The 24253-nt window shown below is 30.6% G+C and overlaps 3 protein-coding genes and 1 pseudogene across 3 annotated transcripts; 3 read left to right on the forward strand and 1 right to left on the reverse strand.

Annotated features, from left to right (window-relative positions):
- Positions 1–1310: 1310 nt before the first annotated feature.
- On the forward strand, positions 1311–5150 carry LOC115715320 (ras-related protein RABA5c-like). Its single transcript, XM_030644175.2, has 2 exons — positions 1311–1841; positions 4744–5150. Exons 1-2 carry the CDS (start codon positions 1514–1516, stop codon positions 5064–5066), a joined length of 651 nt encoding a protein of 216 aa, XP_030500035.1. The 5' UTR covers positions 1311–1513; the 3' UTR covers positions 5067–5150.
- Positions 5151–5886: 736 nt separating this feature from the next.
- LOC115713357 (uncharacterized) lies at positions 5887–13121 on the reverse strand. Its single transcript, XM_030641838.2, has 14 exons — positions 12778–13121; positions 12545–12654; positions 11281–11343; positions 10978–11188; positions 10676–10780; positions 10449–10579; positions 9779–10328; positions 9442–9507; positions 9235–9311; positions 8509–8790; positions 7513–7840; positions 7238–7393; positions 6366–6887; positions 5887–6262 (listed from the first exon to the last, which is right to left on the reverse strand). Exons 1-14 carry the CDS (start codon positions 13039–13041, stop codon positions 6074–6076), a joined length of 3054 nt encoding a protein of 1017 aa, XP_030497698.2. The 5' UTR covers positions 13042–13121; the 3' UTR covers positions 5887–6073.
- Positions 13122–14112: 991 nt separating this feature from the next.
- On the forward strand, positions 14113–15449 carry LOC115712488 (receptor-like protein 34). The gene has a single exon (XM_061114647.1). It carries the CDS (start codon positions 14522–14524, stop codon positions 15176–15178), a length of 657 nt encoding a protein of 218 aa, XP_060970630.1. The 5' UTR covers positions 14113–14521; the 3' UTR covers positions 15179–15449.
- Positions 15450–15612: 163 nt separating this feature from the next.
- LOC115715051 (receptor-like protein 33) lies at positions 15613–20131 on the forward strand (annotated as a pseudogene).
- The last annotated feature ends 4122 nt before the right edge of the window (positions 20132–24253 follow it).

The raw sequence follows: 24253 nt of genomic DNA on the forward strand, positions 1-24253 counted from the left end.
CTCTTTTTCTTATATTTTCAATATATTCTTTTTTCTCCCTCAAAATTCAATTTTTAGACATAGCCTAAAGAGTTACACTTAACTTGTCAAAGAAGATAAATTATTGAACATGTTAAAGATGGAGTACTCCTAGCCCATATTGAATCCGGTCATAGGTTTGGGACCTTTGACTTTGAACAGTCCTGAAGGTTGGTTTGTAGATTGTTTGTAGATCTAGGGTTTGAAAATCCATTGTTGAAAAAGAAATTAAAAATGAAGAAAGGAAAGTGGGGAGGATGGGTGAGAGAAAGGAGGAGAGTGGTAAGAGATAGTTTACACTAATTTTTGGATAATTGTGTTTTGTCAAATAGTTAACAATTAATAACAGTCTTTCAAAGTTGAGTTTGGTCATTTAACATTTGACTAAATACAAAAAGTTAAGAATATTATGAAATCGATGTATTATACGAGAAACCAAACACTCCATAATACTCCATAAGGAATATATATTAATTATTTTTTAATCATTGATAAAATATGTAAACTTAAAATAAAAGTTAAAGTAGAAGGCCTAATTAGAAATTATTTTTATGCGTGCTCATAATTTTAATATCAAGGAATCTTCCATTTTTTATATAAATTTATTTCAAGTCATTTATTGTTCATAAAATTATTATTTGTATTGTTTCCAACATATTATAATATTCCTTACAAAAAATACTCAATTTTATAATTTTCTTATATTTGTTACTACTACTTTCGTTAACTAATAAATATAAACATGTGGAGGGATCAAATACATTACATTTATTTATTTTATTTTAAAATTTAATATTTAATATAAAAAAAATTAAATGTTACTTATTTCAAAAATAAAATAAGAGAGATGTAAAATTAAATTTTAAAATAAAAAATAAATAAATGTAATATATTTGAACCCTCCACGTGTTCATATTTATGAATTAATAGAAGTTGTAGTAACGAGCGTAAAAGAATTATAAAATTGAGTATTTTTACTTCTAAAAATAAAAATAAAGTATTTAAATGTATACTCATTTATTATTTTTTCTATTTTAAATTTTACCTTTTTTATTACTTGTTAACTTATACCTAATTTTATGGATCATATTCTCATTATATATCAAGATTCTAATTTTAATAAGCTATGTGCAATTATATTTAATCTTTAATTATAAAAAAATATATATTAATACAATTATATTTAATTAATGTGTAATAAAAAAAAAATAATTCTCAAACTTATCCCATAAATTTTTCTTATTTTATTTTATATGTATTGGTTTGAACTTTGAAGTGGAAATTAGTGTAGCTTTACGCGTCAATAAAATAAAAAATAAAATAAAATAAAATCATCCCCGCCAATTACGCATTATGTCTACAAATCTCCTTAAACCCCAAAACTCACACTAAACTAAACCTTTCTTCTTTCTTCTTCTTCTTCTTCTTCTGGGTTCTCTCTCAGAACATAATATATAAGAGATCAAGAAAAAGTCTTATATATATCTAATCCACAATGGCGGAAGAACAAGGAGAAGAGTACTTGTTCAAGATAGTCTTGATCGGAGACTCAGCAGTGGGTAAATCCAACCTTCTCTCCCGTTTCGCTACAAACCAGTTCGACCCCACTTCAAAGGCCACAATTGGGGTTGAGTTTCAGACCCAGGTCGTCGATATTGACGGAAAAGAGATCAAAGCCCAGATCTGGGATACCGCCGGCCAAGAGCGTTTCAGGGCAGTCACTTCAGCTTATTATCGCGGCGCCGTCGGTGCTCTCGTCGTTTACGATATCACTCGCAAGTCTACCTTCGAAAGTGTCAAGCGTTGGCTCGATGAACTTACCAGTAAGTACTAATCTTATCTTCTTTCTTATCCATTTCAATTTCACTTTAATTTCTTTCATTATTTTCGATTATGATCAAACAGATAAGATTTTGGGATATTTTTAATTATATACGTATATTTGTAAATAATTATAAAAATATCTTTAACCTAAATAATCTCCTATGAAATACCGCTGGTGCTGCTGTGCTTATGCCGAAATCAATGTTTATGCCGAAATCAATGTTTGGCAATTTGATTCTCAATTGTTTTGTTTTTTTTTTTTGTTTTTCTTTAATTCTTTCTTATAATTTCTATAATTTCCATCGTTTCTTTTCTCTCTTTCTTTCTCTCTCTTATTCTTTCTTTTCTTTTCTAAAAATTGTCTCTCTTTCCTCAAATTACACTTTGTACTTTTTATTCTTATTATTTTTATTTTATTTTTGAAGAAATATGAAAAATAATACCACCATGTTCTACTTTTTAAAATATGAAAAATATAATTTTCTTATGTACGGAGAAATATGACCAACATTAAAAACAACTTTTTAGTTTCTTTAATAATTTATTTACGAACAAGTAACCAAATTATAAATTTAAAAAAAAAAATTAAAATTCAAATTAATTTTATAAAATACTATACAAACTTTGTTATTTCATATTTAAAGTTATCTGATATCTCTAAATAAACTTATTTTATGGAACAATGTATTTTCAAAAAACTTATAAGGAAACTAATGTCATCTTAATTAAACATACGAAAACAATATACATTACAAAAATTTAATTTTAGTCTTTTAGGTACACTATGTTGTTTTTATTATTTAAGATACTTTTACATTATTTTTTTATTAGGAATAGTTTTTTACTTAAAAACATTATTGATAAATATAAGCACTTACTATATAATTTATATTAAAAAAATTAGTATATATAATATTTTTCATAGTATTACTAGTTTTATAACTACTATGTCTAAGATATTATTTGGTAACTTTATAAATTTTTATATTAATATATCAAAATTATTTCATTAAATAAATTTTTTATTAGTGTATCATATGGTAACTTTTAAATATAACATAACTAAAGACTTTATAGTAAATTATAATGTACTTGATATGTTGAATTTTATAAGTTTAAAATTTTATTATGATTTTTGTTAAAAAGTTATTAAAAAAAAAAGAAACGAAAAAGTTACTTTTAATATTGGTCGTCTTTTTTCGAAAACGGCAAAAAAATATATACTTCCCACATATATTAATTTTATTTTATGTTTATTTTTTTGAAAAAGAAAAACTTTATTTCAAGATAATTTTGTCTTAAACATATTTGGCTACTTATTTCATAGTTAACTTTTAAAATTATAATTTTAATTTTAAAATTTCAAATTATATTATGTTATTTTATTGTTTAAGATATTTTGGTGTTACTTTTTTCAAACATAGTTTACATTAATTTTAAACATAATTAAGAAATAAAATTAGTGTAATTTTTTTAATGTAACTCATATGATGTTTATTAAATTATTTTAGAAGTCTATCAAAATTAATTTATAAAATAAGTTTAATTGGAATACAATACTTATATTCTCTTAAAAAAATATATTGATTACTAATTAGTTAACTAAATAAAAAAGAAACTAAAATATTACTTTAAATTTTGATCATTTTCTACCGTAATGATAAAATACATTTACTTTTATATATTAAAATGATTATTTTAATGAGTAGATTAAAATAATGTAATCTTTAAGACTAAATAATTATTTATATAGTCAAAAAAGTATTTTAAATTTAAGAAAAGAAAATATGAAAAGAAAAATCTTTTTAATATATAAATTTAGTATTGTATGTGTAAAAAAGAAGAGAAGTAAGAAAACAAAATTGGAGCACGTGAAGTTAATTGAATTTAATAAATAAATAAAAAATAAAAAAGAAAGCTTACAATGTTTATGCGTGGATTGATAGAAATTCAATTACTTCGGTATAGGTGTTTCATATATATTTAGAATAGACCGGTATTTAAATAGCTAACAATATATCCGTAAATAATTTAACAATCAGGTTGTCTCACGTAAATTACTCTAAGATTTTTGGGTACTCGATCATCAATTTTTTATTACAATTTTTTTTAATTGATTGGGTGTTTTATAATCATCTGGGTTCCTAGTAAGACAAAAGTTTCATTCAAAGATTCTGTCTTTTTTATATTTTAATTAAGAAAAATGAGAATTTCATTACATAAGTGATGAACTGTATTTGGTATCAAAACCTTTACAAAAAGAAAAAACTTTGGAAAATTTTCAAAAAATAATCTTTTTTGTTATATATATTTTATTTATAATTTTAAAGCTTAAAAATTTTAATTATAAAATATTCTTGTAAAGTATTAAAATTAAAAAATTATACTTTGCTCAGAAATAAAATAAAAAAAAATTAAAAAAAGAAAAAAAAATTACTATAATTAATTATAAATAAACTATAAAATAATAAAAAATAATTTATGACAATTATAATAAATAAAAAAAAAATCTGTATTAATGTATTTTTATAAATTTTTCGTCTATTGCATAATTTTTGTTTTTTTATGTAAACACTGAATGTTATTTTAATATTGTTTTGATGTTATGTTACATTTCTACTCTGTTGTTTCATAAAAATGTAAATAAAACAAGTAAATCATAAAAATGTGAAATTTTTTTATTTTCAGTAAAAATATAAAAAAAGAAAATGTTGTTAATTATTTAGATATAGACATGTAACATATTAAAATGGAGAACAAAAGTAGAAAATTTTGAATAAGTTATATCTAAACAATTTAGAGCATATAATGGAGTGTACTTTTAGTTGATCATTTTAGAATTATGTGTTATAAATATCTATTATGAGTGCTCTTCAATTGACCTAATGAATGATATTGTAGCTCACTGCGATACAACAGTGGCAAGAATGTTAGTAGGGAATAAGTGTGATTTGGAGAACTTAAGAGATGTGAGTGTTGATGAAGCCAAAAGCTTTGCTGAAGAAGAAGGCCTCTTCTTTATGGAGACATCTGCACTTGAATCTACTAATGTTCAACAAGCTTTTGAGACTGTGATTAAGGATATTTACAATAATATCAGCAGGAAAATGCTAAATTCTGATTCTTATAAAAAGGCTGAGTTATCAGTTAATCGAGTCACTCTTGTTAAGGATGGTTCAGATAAGCAAAATAAGTTTAATCTATCATCTTGTTGTGCTCGATAAGCAAAAAAGTACAACTTTTTTAAGGGGATTTTTTTTCTTTAAAAAAAAATTATTAATAGAGTTGTTTTGTTGGGGCTTAAAGCATATGATTAATTTGTATTTGTATTTGTATTTGAAGATCAATTATCAAATAATAGTTGCTAAGGAAAAAAAAATATCAAATAATAGTTTTGTATTTTGAGACTTTTAACTTATTTATTTTACTTGTTGAAACTTAGTTCACTACCGTCTATATTATTTATGCTTATTATTTATAAACCTTAATTTGATTAATAACATTTTATTGAAAAAGTAAATAATGTTTTTTCTTTTATATATTTGATTTTTTTTTTTTTTGAAAAACGTAAACTTCTTGAGAGGAACCTATTCAAACTCCATAATTAATCGTTTTATTGGACTTAGATTAAACAATTAGGAACCTATTCAAACTCCATAATTAATAGAATAAGTTAATCTTTCATATAATAAAAGAATAAAAAAATATTACAAAATTCATATAATATTATAGTTAATTATTATTTAATTTACTACTCTTATATATGAATTGTTATTTTATATCAAAATTAATTTAGTCATGTGGGACAATATAATTCAATATAACCTATTTTATTCAATTGCTTTTTCTTTATAAAATGAAGTACAAATGAAGACCTAATATTGGGAAAAACAATTATAGAATTTATGGGATGAAGAGACATTTAAATTAATATCAAATCAACCAAAAAGTCCTAATTTTGATTCTCAGAAGATCAAGTTGCTGGTCAATGTTTATGCCCTATTTTATCACACTATTTGTTGCATATCCTCTTGCTGCATTGCATTTGGTTCAATTAAAAGAGAAACTTTCTTTAAAATATTGCTTCTCCCGTAATAATTTACATGAATAGAATGAACAAATGGCTGGTCACCAACTGGTGGTAAAGGCAATAATAATACATATTTAAGAATTAATATGACAATATCAATATGCTAGTCCTAATTCCGATTTTAGAATGTGTGAGCTCAGATCAAGGTTTTCTCAAAGCGGATGCTGCACCCATGACCACAGCCAATACAAGGCCAAGACCGGCCCCAACTGAAGCCCCCACGGCTGCAGCCGTTATTGAACTCTCTTTGGCTTTAGAGTCTCCACCTGCACCTTTCGCTCTTGCACGGTCTCGCACCAATTCCACCAAAAGCCTTTCTTTACAAAGCTCCTTTATAGAAGAAGAAAATAAATTATAAGCAATATAACTAATGACCTTCATTTGTGAAATATGTACAGAAAGACTAAACAGAAAATTATTTAGATTTGTGTACCTCTAACGAGGCTTCCTCGTGGGATCTTAGCACGCGATGGGCCAGCTGACAAAGTGAATCGACACCCTCCACTGGGAGAATGGTTTCTTTTCTTTGGAAAGGTCTCTGAATAAAATTAATAGGAGCATAAATAAACCGTTGGGCTCCCACCCTACCATCATCTGTAGCACCCAAGGACAGTGAAGCAGTAGCAGCACTGTGAATGACGTATGGACAGGAATTAATAATTCCCGCGGTGCTTGGAGATGCTTGATACGCTTGAATTACAGCATCAATCACAGCCTTTTGTTGATGTGCACTGACTGAAAATTTGTTAGTCATGGCAAGGATCCAAGGGATTCCAAGTGATTTAGCTTCATCCAGCAGAAGTGAAAGGGCAGGCATTTGCGGTGAAGCATTTGAGTACCGTGGTATTCTATGGGAAAGATTATGCACAAGAATAACCAAGTCAATTTTTCGGTTAAGATCGCGAATGCCAGTCCATAATTCATCTCTGAAATGAGAGGCCTCCATATTCAGCTCCTGCAAAAAAAAAATAATAATAATAAATACATAAGAGATTGTTAAGCGGCAGATAGAACAAAGCTTAAATTTTCTTAACAGATCTGTGCAACATTGTCCAGTGTGCCAATTCTATGAATTACATTTGAATTTTCTTTCTTTTTTCCTTTGCGCTAAGGATATTTACAACAATCAGTTGGTTGACATTGACAATAATACTTTTTTAAGAACTTTAAAGAATCTGGAAAAAGAATAAAGAGAAAAAAAAAGGTTTTCATGTACAGTTCCCCAGAACAAGAATGTGAATGTGTTTATAATAGTGGAAAAATAAAATTCCATAACAGGTGTAAGTGTTGATGAAATTAACTAACCTGTAAATTTATTCCAGCTGAATCACAGTAGCACAAACCCCCAGCAATAACTTCTTGAGGATCAGTCTCTGGGAGCAGATTTTCAATATTTGTAAAAGTATTATTTATTCTACCTCGAGACAATATTGCTTTAAGAAGAGAAGTTTTACCAGCACCCTGCACAAGCCCATAACTCGTGTGATGAATCTTTTCAGGAGCAAAAACAAAAAAAATCATGAAGAATCAAGCATAGTCGTGGAAAATTAAAAAAGTGAGAGAAATGAATGTCTCAATACCTCAAGACCAAGTAGACGTACTCTACGCGTTCGTACATAAACCTCTTTGGAGACTGTGGTGAAATCACTGGTACAGGACACAAAAACATCACTCAAACCTTCAGGACGAAGGGATTTTTCCTCATGAGGTGATCCAGAAATAAGCTCCCTATTGAGATTAGAGGCTTCAGAATCAATAGAAGGAAAAACGTGCATGAATGTATCTGTGCTTGTCTGTTGCATTGGTGGCCGTTTCAATGGAGCTCCAACCAGTACTCTCATTTTTTGTAGTTCTGGCTGAGCCCCATATTCCGGAGCTTGAGGGAATGATTCTACCATAGTTGAACACCTGAATTTGATAAAAGGATTATCTGATTATATAACATTCAATCTTCTTAATTCATTGCAGTTGCCAAGTACAGATTCACACATATTTTCATTATAAGCATTAGTTTTTTGATAGAGTATCATTTTTACTTTCAGAAAGCATTTAATGGTGGTCACACTGAAATAATGAGTGATGGACACGGATGACAGGAGACAGCAAAAGTAGAATTGGACATTCTCCAAATAAAGTTACTCGGTGTTCAAGATGTTAAAGCTTCTCTGCTACCAGACTCGAGCAGAAAATAAGGGTATTCAAAACAAGGATACAATGATAATAATACTTTTTGTATTTACTCTATATTTATATAAGACTTAATTTATGGTCCTCTTAGGTTGTTTGTTATGGGGGTTCGGGTTCTTGGGAACGGGAAATGTGAAACTAAACCTATGTTTGGTATGATTTTAGTGGTAGGTTTACGTTTGTGTGGGTCCTATTTTTAGTTTATTTTTGGGGTATAATCTCAAATTCTTTGAACAAGATTTCCTTAATCTCAACCCCTCTCAACTAAGCCCACCAAGTAAAACTCTTACACCAAACAACCCCATGTAATGTTACTTTTATATGCATGGACTAAATTTTATTTGAACAAATTGTTATATTAGCACAAGACAAGTGGCAGAGGACAATACCATTTACCATTCACTTGAGCATGAACTATGTTACACAAATGCAATCCAAAGCCCGTTATATCAACCTTCAACTGTTCGCTGCTCTTCTGGCCAGGTACACCACTCCACCCTAGTGGGGCAATAGAAGAAGCAGTTCGAATTAGGGGTGATTCTACTATATCCCCAAGCTCAACAGTACCTGCAACTGCAACACCAAGCCACTGCTGCAGATGAGGAAACTGTTGCCATTGCTCCATCCCTATGAAAGACGAAGAATCATCTCTCATGCACAGTTCATATATTCTGAAAACAGACAAAGTCAGACGGTCAGAGGTCATGTCAAGTAAACCTACAGACTACAGTCCTAAAAAATCTCTGAACTTCTTGCTATTGAGACAGCAACACAAACTCACATACTCTGCACCTACTTTGATTTTCCAGCCTTAGAAATTAGTCAAGGACAATTGAATTCCTAGTTCTATTTATTTTTCTGGGTACACTGAAGTCTTATCTTTCTAAATCATAAGTAAAACATTTTGCTAAGGAAACATAGTAGATATGAAAGTGCCTTTCAATCAAATAAGATTGATGCACTGAGCAGACTTTGCAATCCTTTTCTGTCAAAGTAGGCACTAGGCAGTGCAGTGAAAGGGTCTATTCCCTAAAAAAGTAAAAAAAAATAAATATAAAACTCACTAAATTGATTAACTCCTCTTGATGCCAATTCAAGTATCAGTGACTTTATACCTCTGAAATCGAGACCTGTATGACTTCATTGAGTGGGACTGCAATCGTTCCCTAAGTTCCGCAATCACAGATCTGACCTGAATATATCTTTGCCAGAATAAAGCAAACAAGATGAGAAAGTGTAAAAGCCAAATTGGCAACTAGAAGTCAACGATGAAATAGATAGTCATATATACAGGCACACAAAAAAGAAAAGGAAGAACATACCGAAGTCAATTTTGAGTACTCTGCATCTGAAAGTGACTGTACTGACGAATTCTCCAAAAGATAAAGCTGGTATCATGAGTAGAAAAGGATAAGATTATGATAAACATAAGCTCCAAGAAGTTATTTTTAGAAGGTATTGAAGACTAACTCTAGAATGAGTAAAAGGTAAAAGTAAATAATTTTCCAAGTGAATCATTGCCATCCAGCATAATTCAGTAGCACAGCAAAAAGACAACACTGATACAAGGTTAAATACTCTTAAGCCTATTATCCGGAAAGCATGCATGCTCATAAAATCAAGAAGAAAAAAAATGTGGGAATCAATTCATTTACATACCTCCCCAAATGGTACATAAGAAGGTAAGTAAGGAACGCCCCCCCAGTTCCTACCATCCTCACTTTTAGTAGTGCTTTTTTTAGCAAGCTTGCTACTTGTAGCAAGATCCGGTGTGGTGTCAGAAATAGGTTTAAGAGAAATGCCATCAGAACCTTCTTCAATTTCAAGAGATTGAGCTTCTACTACATCTTCTACTGAAGCTGTTGTAGCAGAATCTGATGTAGCTTCGACTGAACCAACTTTTATTCCTCTATATTTATTAAGATGTCGTCGTACACTATCCAAAGGAACAAGCTTTGAAAGTCTCCAAACAGAATTTTGCACAGGTCCAAGACCCAGAACCAACTGTTCACCTTCATTATCTTTAGCTTTATCAGTGGATTCCTCACGTTTTATTGTAGACACTTTACTATCTTTGGTATCAAGAGGTACCGAAGTAAGCTGTGCATTATAATGGTGAAAATAAGCAGGAGATAAGATGCGTGGTACTAAATCTTCCGGAATGCAATAACTCTTGAAATAATGCTGCCACCCCTTTCTATGAACATAACTGTATTTAAGAAAACAAAAGACAAAATAAACACCACTGTTTGGTAAAAGAAGAAGAAGGGAGACTTTTGGCATTTATTAATAAGAAAGACAGTTTAATGAAATATCAAAGGTGACCTACTCTCTCAAAGCAGCATTTCCAACAGGGGGCTGGGAAAATGTAATGCATTTGACTTGAACATTTTCATTCTCTTTTAATGAAGATGAAGCTGCAATAACCCTTAAAATAGCAAGGGTGGCTAGTGCTGCTACCTACAAAGACAAACCAGAGAGCAAAAGATGTAAGTTTTACTCAATAACAAGAAAATATGGCTAATGTTCAAATAAAATAACCACATGAAAACTCACTGCTCCTCCCAGTGAATGACCACATAATACAAGTTTCCTTTTCTTCTTCTGTGCCAGCCTATACAACTCCAAAGCTGGTATTCCCTTTGCACGAGCAAGGAAACCCTGATGAAAAAAATGTACAAATACAAGAAGTATTAAATTATCATTAGCCACATACCCACCACCAGTTTATAAGAGTACTAAGCACACATGGATATAGGTGGGAAGAAGAGCCAATAGATAACTTATGGTTGATACACAAAGCACACATGACTTAAGCATGTCAAAGTAATAAACTTAAAAGCATATTGAAATCTAACCCGATGAGCAGCAGGTTTAGGTTTAGGTTTAGGTTTAGATTTATTATTCAGTTGCTTAGATTTTGACTCTAGAGGATTCCACAAATTTTCCCCATTGCCCTTCCGACTTTCACTCTGATCAGACTTGTTAGTTTCAATTCCATCAACATCCTCCATAGCATCCTCATGAAATATTGCGCCTTGCAATATATTTGCATCAGTCATGACATCCCTTCAGAAAACTCAAAAATTTAAAAATCACAATTTTTTCCCAATAAAATAAATAAACAAAAGCAAATCAATAAATTCTCATACAACACTCACTTATACTGCTTAGTTCCAACAAAGGAGGCAAACAATGTATCACCCGCTTCTGCCAACAAATACCTGGACCAAGGAAAATCTAATTAGTAATGTTCGAATTTTGTATGGACTAATACAATCACAAAACATAATTCCATGTTGACAGCCATTAATTGAAGTGTCCATTACTTGCTAATAACCATAATGAGATGGTTATCAATTACTAATTACATTTGAGACATAAGGTAGCACTCAAATGATTATAGATTGGCACATTAAATCATAATCCATTAATATTATGAGCCCAAACATTCCCATTTTGAGCCTTAGGGTCATAAGGTAAGGTTTGGTAAGGGTTGCTCACCCATAGCTTCTCTCTTGCATTTCTTGTTCTACTCATGCGTTTCCTTTTTTTGCGGACAGATTTGATGGCCATTGGAGAATAGGTGCCAAGCTTAAGATTTATGTTTGTTATTTTGCAATTGATGTCATTAATAAAATGTGATTTTGGATGTTGATTTGAGCAATTGACTATGTAGTTTGAATGATTTGCTATTACTCAATGTGGATGAAAACTTTAGAATTTGGAAAGGTGCACGGGGTTCCATCTCCCCTCAAGATGGTAGTTATCTTTTGCTCACTATCTTAGACAGCTCGATCACAAGCGGCTCTTTTTTGGCTCACTATCCCTAAATGGCTCTACTTTTTAGATCAAATTTTTTAAATTTTTGGTGGTTCTTTTTGGCTCACTATCCCTGAATCTCAAGTAACTATTTTTGGCTCTACTTTTTTTCTTTTTGGATTTTTGGTTGCTTTGCTCTAATAACATGTTAGAATTGTAAGATGCATGGATTTCCATCTCAAAACTAATTGGAATTGAAAAGGAGTAGCTCTTGGATCTTATACATTCTATTATCTTTCCACACATTGTGGAACTTTCTAACATGCACCTCAATTGAGCAAACTAGTAGTAGTAGTATGTTACTCTCTAACATGGATCTCATAGCCAACTGATTATGTTGTTTGAATGATTTGCTATTACTCAGTGTGGATGAAAACTAACACCTAAAACTAAATATTATCATATCTATCAAAAGCATGAGCAAAGTCTGTAAAAAATTCTAATAACTGAAAATGCACCACTTATCAAAATTGGCTACATAAGAAATTAAGAATCTAAGTTGAGTGAGACATTTTGTGAAACTAAAACCATAAATTTAACCAAATCAACAATCAAATCCCAGAGCTTGAAATGGGAAAAAAATGCATAACATAAACACAAAACCTGTGAGGAACATGATCAGAAGAAGGTTGAACGCGCTCAAGAGAAACAACTTGACCTCCAAAGTCAGCCTTAAATTTGTTCACGGCTCTAACTAACTCAGTCGAAGGTCTCTACAATCGCAACAAAATCAAAAACAATAAATTCAATCTCTAACCAAAATTAACCTAATTTCCACCATCGCTTTCGCAGCCATTACCGGAATAACAAGAAAGTAAAGAGTAACAGATTGGTACCTTATAAACGCACTCAGAGAGGACCATGCAACAAAGGATGTCCTGCAAATCGGCAACGGAATCGGCCTTAACGGCGATGCAAAGATCGTGAAGTTGCTTCCGGCGACGCTCGTACTCTTGCTGGAGCTTCTTCCTCTGGTGGCCGTTGGCGACACCGTTCCAAGGCCACTTCATCCTCCACTGGAGTGGTCCCCAAGAAACCTTGAGGATCTTGGCTTTCTGCTCTTTGATCCACGATTCCACTCGGCTCTGTAACGTCTCCATTGTTTTTTTCTGTTACGATTATCGACAAACACCTCTCTCACAGTTCTCTTCTCTTATTTTATTATTAATTTTTAATTTTTAATTACAAAAAAATCTAAGATAGTTTATTTATTTATTTATTTTTAATTTAATTTAATTTGTGTAATCTTACTCTGAAAGAGAAACGCAGCGTTTCGTGTTCGAGGACGGAGAAGCATATGCCACGGAATAAAAGGCGGTTATTTATTATGCTGTGACAATAACGGATAATATTTATATTATTTCGGATTTTCTTAATGAAAATAACATGTTTGGTTAATTTTGAGAATAATGTTTTTTTGGTTTTGGTTTAGTGGTTGAAGATTGTAAATATTTATTGGGATTTTTAACTAATGTTTGGTTTACATTGTGTTAAATGGTTTACTAATTTAACAGTTCGAAAAAAAAACTCTTCCTGTGCAGTCAAGTGTGTTGTGTGAGAAATGGTATGGCGCATTGTTCACCCCCGAAGCTCGGTTTGGCATGGGTTTAGTGGCTAGATGTGCGGCTGGGATGGTTCTTCAAGCAAGAACAATGTTAAAGGCTGGTCTGTTGCAGCCTCATGAGGTGGAAGCTCTCGGGTTTAAGGAAGTTTTGAGTTGGATAAAGTCCAATGGTTGGGTGGGGGTCATTCTGGAGTCAGATTGTTTGAGAGTGATTAGTGATATTCAAAGCAATAAAAGTATGGTCTCTCCGTATGACCATATTATTTTAGAATGTAAGGCGTTATGCGCCGAGATTGGTAATATCTCTTTGAGTTTTGTTAAGCGATCTGCTAATAGGGTTGCGCATCATTTGGCACGATCCTCTCTTGCTGAGGCTGATCGTATTTTTACTAGTTTGTCTTTACCTTTTGTAATTTCATCTTTGATTTTGGATGATTTGAAGTAATAAAGTTCCTACTTTTGTTCAAAAAAAAATGGTTTACTAATTGAGTTTTGTATTTTCTTGTGAGATTGTCTAGACTTTCAATGTTATGTTTCTAGTCTATTTAAAAGGAAGATGTCTCTTTTAATGGTATATTTATTATTAAGTAATGGGAATTAACAATAAATAGTCATTTTCTTACATTTATTTACTTATTTTATTAAAATTTAAAAAAATAGAGAAGTTGATTAAATAAGAAATAAAAAAAATACTTATCCAAAACTTGATTAAATAAGAAATAAAATAAATGAAATACTTCCCCTACTAATTATTTAAAAGAATGTTAGTAATGACTTTTATTTATTTTTATTTTATTTTTTAATATTAAATATATAAAAATAATTTTGTCCTTTAAAATATATCTTACAAAATAACAATTATATACTATAATTTATAATGAATTAGCCAAATGTAATGAATTACAAATTCTTAATCTCGGACACAATCGACTGATTGACACATTCCCTTTTTGGTTACAAAATTTGACAAGTTTGCAAATTCTTGTACTGCGTTCCAACAAATTTCATGGTCCAATATGGGATCCAAACAAGTAGATGGCTTTAGGAAACTACAGATTGTTGATCTCTCTTTCAATCATTTCAATCATCAGATTGGAGATAAGCCAAGATCGATGTACATGGATGAGGATGACCGTAGTTACTACCAAGAGTCGCTAACTGTGACAAATAAAGGCTTCGAAAGGGAAATGGTCAGGATCTTAACTATCTTGTTGAGAATCATTCTCTACCATTTATTCCATGTGGGACATTGTCCACAATATATCTTCTCCTGTATTGATCTTTCAAACAATAATTTTCATGGAGAAATTTCAAAATCTGTTGGGGATCTTCGATCATTGATTGTGTTGAATCTATCAAGTAACAACTTTGAAGGTCACATTCCACTATCTTTTGGAGATCTTAAGCAACTTGAATCATTGGATCTCTCCAACAACACACTCTCTGGAAGAATCCCTCAAGAATTGGCAACACTCACATTTCTTGCTTATCTCAACCTTAGCACGAACCAACTTATGGGACTGATTCCACAAGGTGAACAATTCAACACATTTGAGAATTCTTCATTTTATGGAAACGAAGACTTATGTGGCTTTCCATTATCAAAAGAATGTGAAGATTGTACAGATGAGACACCAAATACGACTCTGGATGATCATGAATCTGAGTTTTAGAGTGGTTTTGGTTGGAAAGCAGTGACTATAGGATATGCATGTGGGTTTCTTGTTGGAGTGTTGGGTGAATATCTCTTCATTTCCAAAAAAATAAATCACAGGTATCATAAAAATATTTATGGCAATGATATTTATTATTGAGAATTATAACTACTTATTTTTTTTATTCTGATTTGTTTAGTTCTTATTATATAAAAAAATTATATGTATTAAGAGTGAGATCAATATCAGAATTATTATTAATTTCTTATATGAAGAAGGGAGCTTTACATAGGAATGATATTATTAAGAGTGAGATCAATATCAGAATTATTATTAATTTCTGTCTCTTTTGTTATAAATATGCTTAATTAATTAATTAATGAAAATTAGTGTCAGTGTTTGAATTAATATTTATCTCTCCTTTGTTAATCTTTATTTGAACTCAACATTATTATTCAAGACTGTTCAATGGGTGTCTACACATGAAAATTAAACACAATGTTTGCTGGTTTAAAATTTATACAAGAACATATCATGTGATAAATAATGGGACAAGGCATTTGGACCCTATATACCATAGTAGAGTGTTAACATAAATTGTGGTTTCATAATAATAATCTAAAATTTGAGTAAATCATTCCATCAAATTTGATACAAAATAATCTATAGAAATTGCTAACCAAACTAGGGACTAGTGGAAGATTTAAAGGAATTGGTTGAGTGTGATAGATAATGTAGATTTTTTTTATTTATGTTTGGAACGTATGAAATGGGGAATATAAAATATTCAAAGACTAACCAAATTCGTTTGTTTGTTTTCATGAAGACTTGAATATATTCCAAACTAAAGGAGTTGATGATGGACAAATATTCCATCATCAAGACTTTTCTTAATTAAAAACCAAACAAAGATAAATGAAAGAATTGAATTATATAAACAAATTCAAATCTCATTCTCAAATACTCATCTTTTACAGCTCATTATTATTAATAATCTCGCCAAAAATGAAGAATCTTTTGCCCCTCTTCACTACTCCCATGTTTAGCTTTTTCATCATGATCATGTGTTGTTGCTATGTTACAACACAACATCAACATCATGCTGATCTAAATGCCTCTTTCTCTCCGATGAGAATGAGAATGAGAATGAGATGCCTTCCTCACATAAGCTCTGCTTTGTTGCAACTAAAGCAAGAGTTTATATATGAAAACACTTTTTACAATGATCTGCCTTCTTACCCAAAGATGAAGTTTTGGAAGGAAGGAAAGGATTGTTGTGAGTGGGATGGCGTCACATGCAGCGCCAAAACAGGACAACTTATAGGCCTTGATCTCAGTCACAGTTGGCTTAAAGGGTCTTTGAGTTCCAATAGCAGCCTATTCAGCTTAAGTCAACTTCAACTACTCAACCTTGCTTGCAACGACTTCAGTTATTCCAAGATTCCATCAAGTTTTGCCATGCTTTCGAGGTTAACCCTTCTCAACCTCTCTTATTCCCATTTTTCTGGTCAAGTCCCTTCTGAAATTTCTTTTTTGTCTAATATGATTTCTCTTGATCTCTCCGGTTCTTATTATGTTAGTCTTTCATATAGTACAACAACAAAATTTTCTCAAAACATGACCAAGTTGGAAGAACTTCACTTGGACATCGTGAATCTTTCTTCACCACTACCTAAATCCATGGCAAATCTATCCTGTTTGGTATCTTTATCTCTAAAATATTGCAATCTGCATGGTGAATTTCCCCAAAATATTTTTCATCTATCTTATATTCAAGTCATTGATGTGTCATACAATAACTTTAAGGGTCATCTAAAGTCATTGAATCTTGGTTCCAATAGTTTTTCAGTTAAGAATATGTCACGCCTTTCATTTCTTGCCCTGAGTTACAACAACTTCAATGGTCAACTTCCATCATCTTTGTTCAAAATTCCTAATTTACAATATCTAGATCTTAAACATAATCAGTTTACAGGTCCTTTGACCATTCCAAATGTCAGTTTGTCATCTCAACTGTCAAATCTTTATTTAGATGGGAACAAGCTAACAGGACAAATTCCAACCTCAATTTTTGAGATGAAAAAAGTGGAAGAACTTGCCCTTAGTGAAAATTACTTAAGTGGCACAATTGATATGAGCATGTTCTCGAAGTTGAGTCAACTTCGAGATCTTTATCTTTCAGATAACGGTCTGTCTATAGTGACAAATACAACAACAAATTCCACCATAACCAATAAACTTAATTATTTGGGTTTGGGTTCATGCAACATCACACAATTTCCTGTTTTCCTACAAACCCAAAATGAGCTAAGATATTTAGATCTTTCCAACAACAAAATTGAAGGGAAGATCCCCAAATGGTTCTTCACCATAGGGGCTGAGACCTTGTATTCATTAAATATGTCTACAAATTTCATCACTGGTTATGAACAAGTGTTGGAAGTGCCTCCATGGAAAGTGTTGTTGAGTCTCGATTTAAGTCACAACAGGTTTCAAGACCCTTTAACAGATGTTCTGCCGATTTCCATAACTGAGCTCCACATTTCAAACAACAACATCAGTGGGAAAATTCATCCAATGTTTTGCAGCTTAATTGATCTAAATGTTCTTGATATGTCCAATAACAACTTAAGTAGCGAGATTGTTCCATGTTTGGGTTCCATGAGCTCTATCTCATACTTGGATCTATCAAACAACAAATTTGAGGGTTTCATCCCATTATCTCTTGAGAATTTGACTTCACTTTCTTATTTGGATCTCTCCAAAAATAGGTTATCAGGTAGAATTCCCAGAGTGGGGAATAACTCAATGTTATGCACTTTCACACGTCTCCAATTTCTTGATGTCTCAAGTAATCAGTTAACCGACTCTTTGCCACAATGCTTGGGTAGTTTCAGCCAGGTTCTTCAACTGTTGAATGTGAAACAGAATAATTTCAGTGGAGAGATGCCTCAAACATTTTTGGATGGATGCAGTTTAATTACACTAGACCTCAGCAATAATCAATTAGAAGGAATGCTTCCAGAATCTTTAACCAAATGCAGTATTACAAATTCTCAATCTCGCATGCAATCGAGTGAGTGGCACATTCCCCTTTTGGTTACAAAATTTGACAAGTTTGCAAGTTCTTGTACTGCGTTCCAATCAATTTCATGGTCCAATATGGGATCCTAATAAGTATGTAGGCTTTAAAAAACTACAAATTGTCTGCCTCTCTTTCAATCATTTTAGTGGAACATTGTCATCAAATTACTTTGCTAATTGGAGTGCCATTAATACAATTAATATTAGTGCAAATAAGTCAAGTTCGTTGTACATGGATGGGAATGGGTACTACCATGAGTCTATAACTGTCATAAATAAAGGCTTTGAAATGGAATTTCTAAGGATCTTAACAATCTTCTCTGGCATTGATCTCTCAAACAATAATTTTCATGGAGAAATTCCAAAATCTGTTGGGGATCTTAAATCATTGATTGTGCTGAATCTATCGAGTAACAATTTTGAAGGTCACATTCCTCTGTCAGTGGAGAATTTGAAAGAAGTTGAATCATTGGATCTCTCCAACAACAAGCTCTCTGGAAGAATCCCTCAACAATTGGCAACTCTCACATATCTCGCGTATCTTAACCTTAGTAATAACCAACTTACAGGGTTGATACCACGAGGCACACAAATAAGTACATTTCCAAATTCTTCCTTTTATGGAAACGAAGAATTATGTGGTGTTCCATTATCAAAGGAATGTGAGAGTAATGATGTCACACCAAGCACGAGTCTTGATCATGAATCTGAATTTGAATTTGAGATTGGTTTTGGTTGGAAACCAGTTGTTATAGGATATGGATGCGGATTTCTTGGTGGAGTTTTGGCTGGATATCTCTTCATTTCCAAGAAATAAAAAAGGTATCTTAATAATTTATTTAACATTCAGAGTTGTAATTCTTTTTTCTCCTACTATCATTTACTTATAAATACTTTTCTCGAAGCCAACTTTTCTCAGGCGAAGCCTGCCATTTTTTGATCACTCGCCATTCTTGCTCTCCTCTAAGTGGAAATACTTTTTTCATGTGGAGCTTTTAGAGGAAGAAAAATAAGTTTTCCAGAACATGTTTGACATTGATGATGTAATTATATAAGAACCTATCAGTAGGTTAAATCAATTTGTTTAGCAACTATGATTGCTAATTTTTATTGTGGGTATTGTCCCACATAGAATAAATGGTAGAGAATTGAGCCATATATAAGAACATGGGCTACTCCACTCATTGCTAATTGGTTTTGAGATGGAACCCCATGATTCTCAACAATTTTCAATGAGAGATACTTATTCTTATGTCTTTAGATCATTGTTAGAGGTTGTTTTTAATTTTCTAGGAGTGTCCCTAATGAGTGCTACTCATAGACAACTTGTTTTTTTTTTTTTTGAATAAAAGATAGTGTTTATTCAATAACTTTCAGTAGTTACAATAGACATTGTGATTATTTTCAATAAATTTGATTGTCATTGCTTTCAACAAACATGTTAGTGGGACTTATCTGTTTATGTTTTCTTAGTTCACTCTTTTTACTTTCTCATTGGTTTTGGTTTTTCGCATTTTTATAAAGCATAGTACTGATCAATATTAGAATTATTGATTTCTTATGCAGGAGTAAGTTAATAAAGGAGCTTCACATAGAAATGATTTGATAATTTTATATGAAGGGAGTTCAATTTCAAGTACTTAATTAGTAAGAATTAATGCCAGTGTTGCAATTAATATGGTGTCTTGGATTGGAAGCTTTTTAATTTTAATTTCAAGTACTTGCATCCATTATTTTAATAAATAAGAGATTTGGTGAGTCAGTTATATGAGAAAGTCCTTTGTTCTCTTGTGGTTCAAAATTTATATACAAGATGATAACATGATGATGAATCCTATTGAAGACTTAGCAAAAATTGGTACCAATGATGATGATGAATAATGGTTCTAATTGAAACTGTGTTGGGGTTATTACATATACCTTTAATGCATGACCACATAAGCAAATTGCTTTAAAAAATATAAGCTAAATGTAACTAAAGTGGGATATTTGCAACAATTGAATAATGTTTCTCTTTGTGATTTTGCTCTTTTCCTTTTATCATTTTATGATTGAGCAACCAAACTCTTTGAACCATTTCTTCTGTATATGTTGGTTTAACACCCACATTAGGACTTGAACAAAAAATAACATTGTAAGAAATAGATTCGCATTACAATTGGTACAATTAGATATTGAGTCTCATATAATTTAAGCACTATATTTATGGTTTGCAACGTATGATATGGGGGAATGTTAAACACGGCTTGTTGTATGTATGTTTTTAAGCACTATCAAAGTAAAGACTTAATGTAAATAGAAATGACAAAAACACTAATAAAGCTTAATTATATATGCAGGCCCGGCCCTGGGCATAGGCGGGTTAGGCCTGTGCCTAGGGCCCACTTAGCCCAGGGGCCCAAAAAAAATATTTCCCTTTTAAAATTATACAATTTTTTTAATTGATTTTGAAAAATACCATATTTGTTTCTAAATAATAGCCCAAAATAATTTTTTTTTCTATGGCCCACTAAAAGTGAGGGCCAGCCCTGTATATATGTGCAACTTTTTTTGGCAATTTCCTAAGACATGTATCACAAAATAATTGGTAGTATTAATTTAATTGAGAAGGAGAAATTATGAGTCATCATAAGTAGTCACTTGTTAAGATTTAGTATTAGAAGGAGTTGATTGAGTGATAATATAGATTTTTAATTTAAATTTGGAACGTATAAAATAAGGAATATAAATTCAAGACTGTATTATATAATAACTCTAAACTTGTAAGTACTGTCAAGGGTTGTCTTTAGCTTTTATGGAGTATTGGGTAAAATTTTAAAAATTGGCTTTTTATTAAAAAATAAAATGAAATTCAAATAACTTTTATAAAATATTTTCCTAGCCAATATTTGGTTGAGGCATTATGGGTTAATGTTAAAAAAATAAAGAAATTACTATTAGGAGGTGTTAAAATTCGAGATAAAATGAATGAGGTTTTATCTCAAAACCAATTAGCAATGGGAGGAGTAGTCTACTTATCTTATATATGGTAATTTATTTCCACACATTAGCAATGTGAGACCAACTCTAATACACCTTCCTCACATCAAATGGAGGTTAAAAGGGAAAAGGCTCACAACGGATCACGGTTCTGATACCATGTTAGAATTTGGAATAAAATAAATGTAATTCTATCTCAAAACTAATTAGCAATAAGAGGAGTAGCCCACTAACTCTAATAGGAAGCCACTTAGGTTGAGAGACTTTGGGCAACGATCCTGACCCCTACTTTAAAGACGACCCTATTTTTTAGTAAATACAACTTATTGTTTTTAATAATCTCACCAAAATGTGGAGTTAATCGTTTGCTCTACTTTGTCACGCTATTCATCTTTTCCAATCATTTTTTTCATAATAAAGTGTTCAACTTCATAAATAACTATATGTGTGAGTGTTTTACTTATCTCCATAAATAATATATATATATATATAATATATTTGGTTAATTTTGAGAAATAATAATGTTTTTTTGGTTTTGGTTTAGTGGTTGAAGATTGTAAATATTTATTGGGATTTTTAACTATTGTTTGGTTTACCTTGTGTTAAATGGTTTACTAATTGAGTTGTGTATTTTCTTGTGAGATTATTTAGACTCTCAATGTTATGTTGGTCCTCTATCTAAAAGGAATATGTCTCTTTTAATGGTATATTTATTATTAAATAATGAGAATTAACAATAAATATTCATTTTCTTACATTCATTTACTTATTTTATTAAAACTTAAAAAATAGAGAAATTGATTAAATAAGAAATAAAAAATATATATATATACTTATCCAAAACTTGATTATATAAGGAATAAAATAAATGAAATACTTCCCCTACTAATTATTTTAAGGAATGTTAGTAATGACTTTTATTTATTTTTATTTTACTTTTTAATATTAAATATATAAAAATAATTTTGTCCTTTTAAATATGTCTTACAAAATAACAATCATATACTATAGTTTAACTTAAAGCATAATTTAGTCAATTTAAGCATTCTAATTTCGTATTCAAAAAAAAAAAGCATTCTAATTTAGTAAATAATTATTATACTATTTTCAAATAATTTTAGTAAACAACATATTACAAATATTGATTTTGATAATTCTTCATTTATTCTATTACATTTTTCTATTAATTTATTCTGATTTTGAATACTATGTGATAATCGTGTCATTGGCAATTAGCTCTTGTTTAGTGAAAATAAATTCCATTCAAATAAACAAAAAAAAAAAACAATTATGTATAAGTCGCTTTAACCTATCTAATCATCATATTGTAAAATCCATCAAAATAATAAATCACATCTTAGAAGTAATTAATTTAAAGAGATTAATAACAACATTCTCACTTCTATTGTTAGTGTTGTAAATATGGGTACACGAGCCTAAAAGGTACGAGCACAACTAGACATAAAAAAATACGAGTTTGGACACGACACGGTACAAAAAATATATCCTTAAACACGACACGGCACGAGAAGAATGAAAGACAATAAGCACGAATAAACTAGTCCAAAAAGCACAACACACAATAAGTCTGAAAAACACGTCACGACATATTAAAAAACCTTATAACTTATCAATTATAAATTAGTTGAAATAATAATAAAATTTAAATATAATACTGAACCTTATAATTCTATAAAATAAAATTATTAAAACATAAAAAAAAAACCAGTATTATATATTAATTTATTTATAGAGTATGATATAAAAAATTGAGTATTTATAAGTAAATATTTAAATTATAATTTTTTATATGATTATTTGTAAAATATTATTCAAAAATTATATAAATATAACTAAAGTTTCAAAATATACATATAATTTAGTAATTGTAAAAAAAAAAGAATAAAGTACGAATTTAAGCTCGAATATGAAAATAGGTTGGCTTGCTTAAGAAATATGAGATGACACCAGCAAAGCACAACACAAAAATACTACCCACATGTAAAAGTATAGTATGACACGGCATGTCACAACCCGTTTTTTGAAAAGTACAAATAAATACGAGCTGAACAAACACGACACGCACGAACTTACAACACTACCTACTACTGTCCACATTTAATAAAAATTATTTTTTTAACATTTATTAGTAAGATAGATATTGTGGGTATTCTTGAAGATCAATTTCTTCCTGTCCTTAATTTTGAATACTTTCGACTTGCTTCTTAAACGTATTAATTTAAATCTTTCTTTGCGGAAATTAATTAGCTCTGATACTACTGTTGGAATTTTAAACCAAAATCTGCAGCTTTTGTTTTTGTCTAACACACTTCAAAGAAACAAAATTAATACAATATGCAAAAATGGTATTTTTCAATTTTACACTTTATTATGTGTCCATAATAAGTGATATTATTGTAACTCACTATTTGTGATATATTATTTCAGGCCCAATGTCAATAAGCCCAACACCAAGTCTTACTCTCTTTCCAATCAATTCAGTCAAAGCCAAGAACGAGTCAAACCAAGACTCATCTTGTCAAACAGCCCAAACAATCAACCAGCCCAAGAGAAATCAACTTCTCTTATAGATGAAAAATATAAGGGAATCTGTATCAACAGATATTATAATAAAATTACAAAAATTTTCTACTCAAAATATAATCATGGTGTGGTAGCTACTTAAACATAAATTCTCTTAAAATCTAAATACACAAACAATGTGGGCTTAGAGAGAAACACACACCCAAATAACAAGGGGTCCCCTCTTAGCTTTATTACTCGATAATAAGAAAATGTGGGTAATGTACAGCCTCATGAAAACTTACAACTCACCCTAGTTACAGGAATAGCTTTAGAGAAGCGAGGCGGAATTAGTTAGGATATATATTTGTAATAAAAAATTATATTTATAGGCATAATATTAACTTTAGTATAATTAAATAAGATAACATATAGAATAAAGGTCAAATTTTCAAGAGCATAGTTTCCTTTTTAATTTCTTTACTGGCCCACTGTAACAGCTCCAAA

This window comes from Cannabis sativa, chromosome 4 (genome assembly GCF_029168945.1).
Source record: "Cannabis sativa cultivar Pink pepper isolate KNU-18-1 chromosome 4, ASM2916894v1, whole genome shotgun sequence".
In the NCBI taxonomy this organism is placed as follows: domain Eukaryota; kingdom Viridiplantae; phylum Streptophyta; class Magnoliopsida; order Rosales; family Cannabaceae; genus Cannabis; species Cannabis sativa.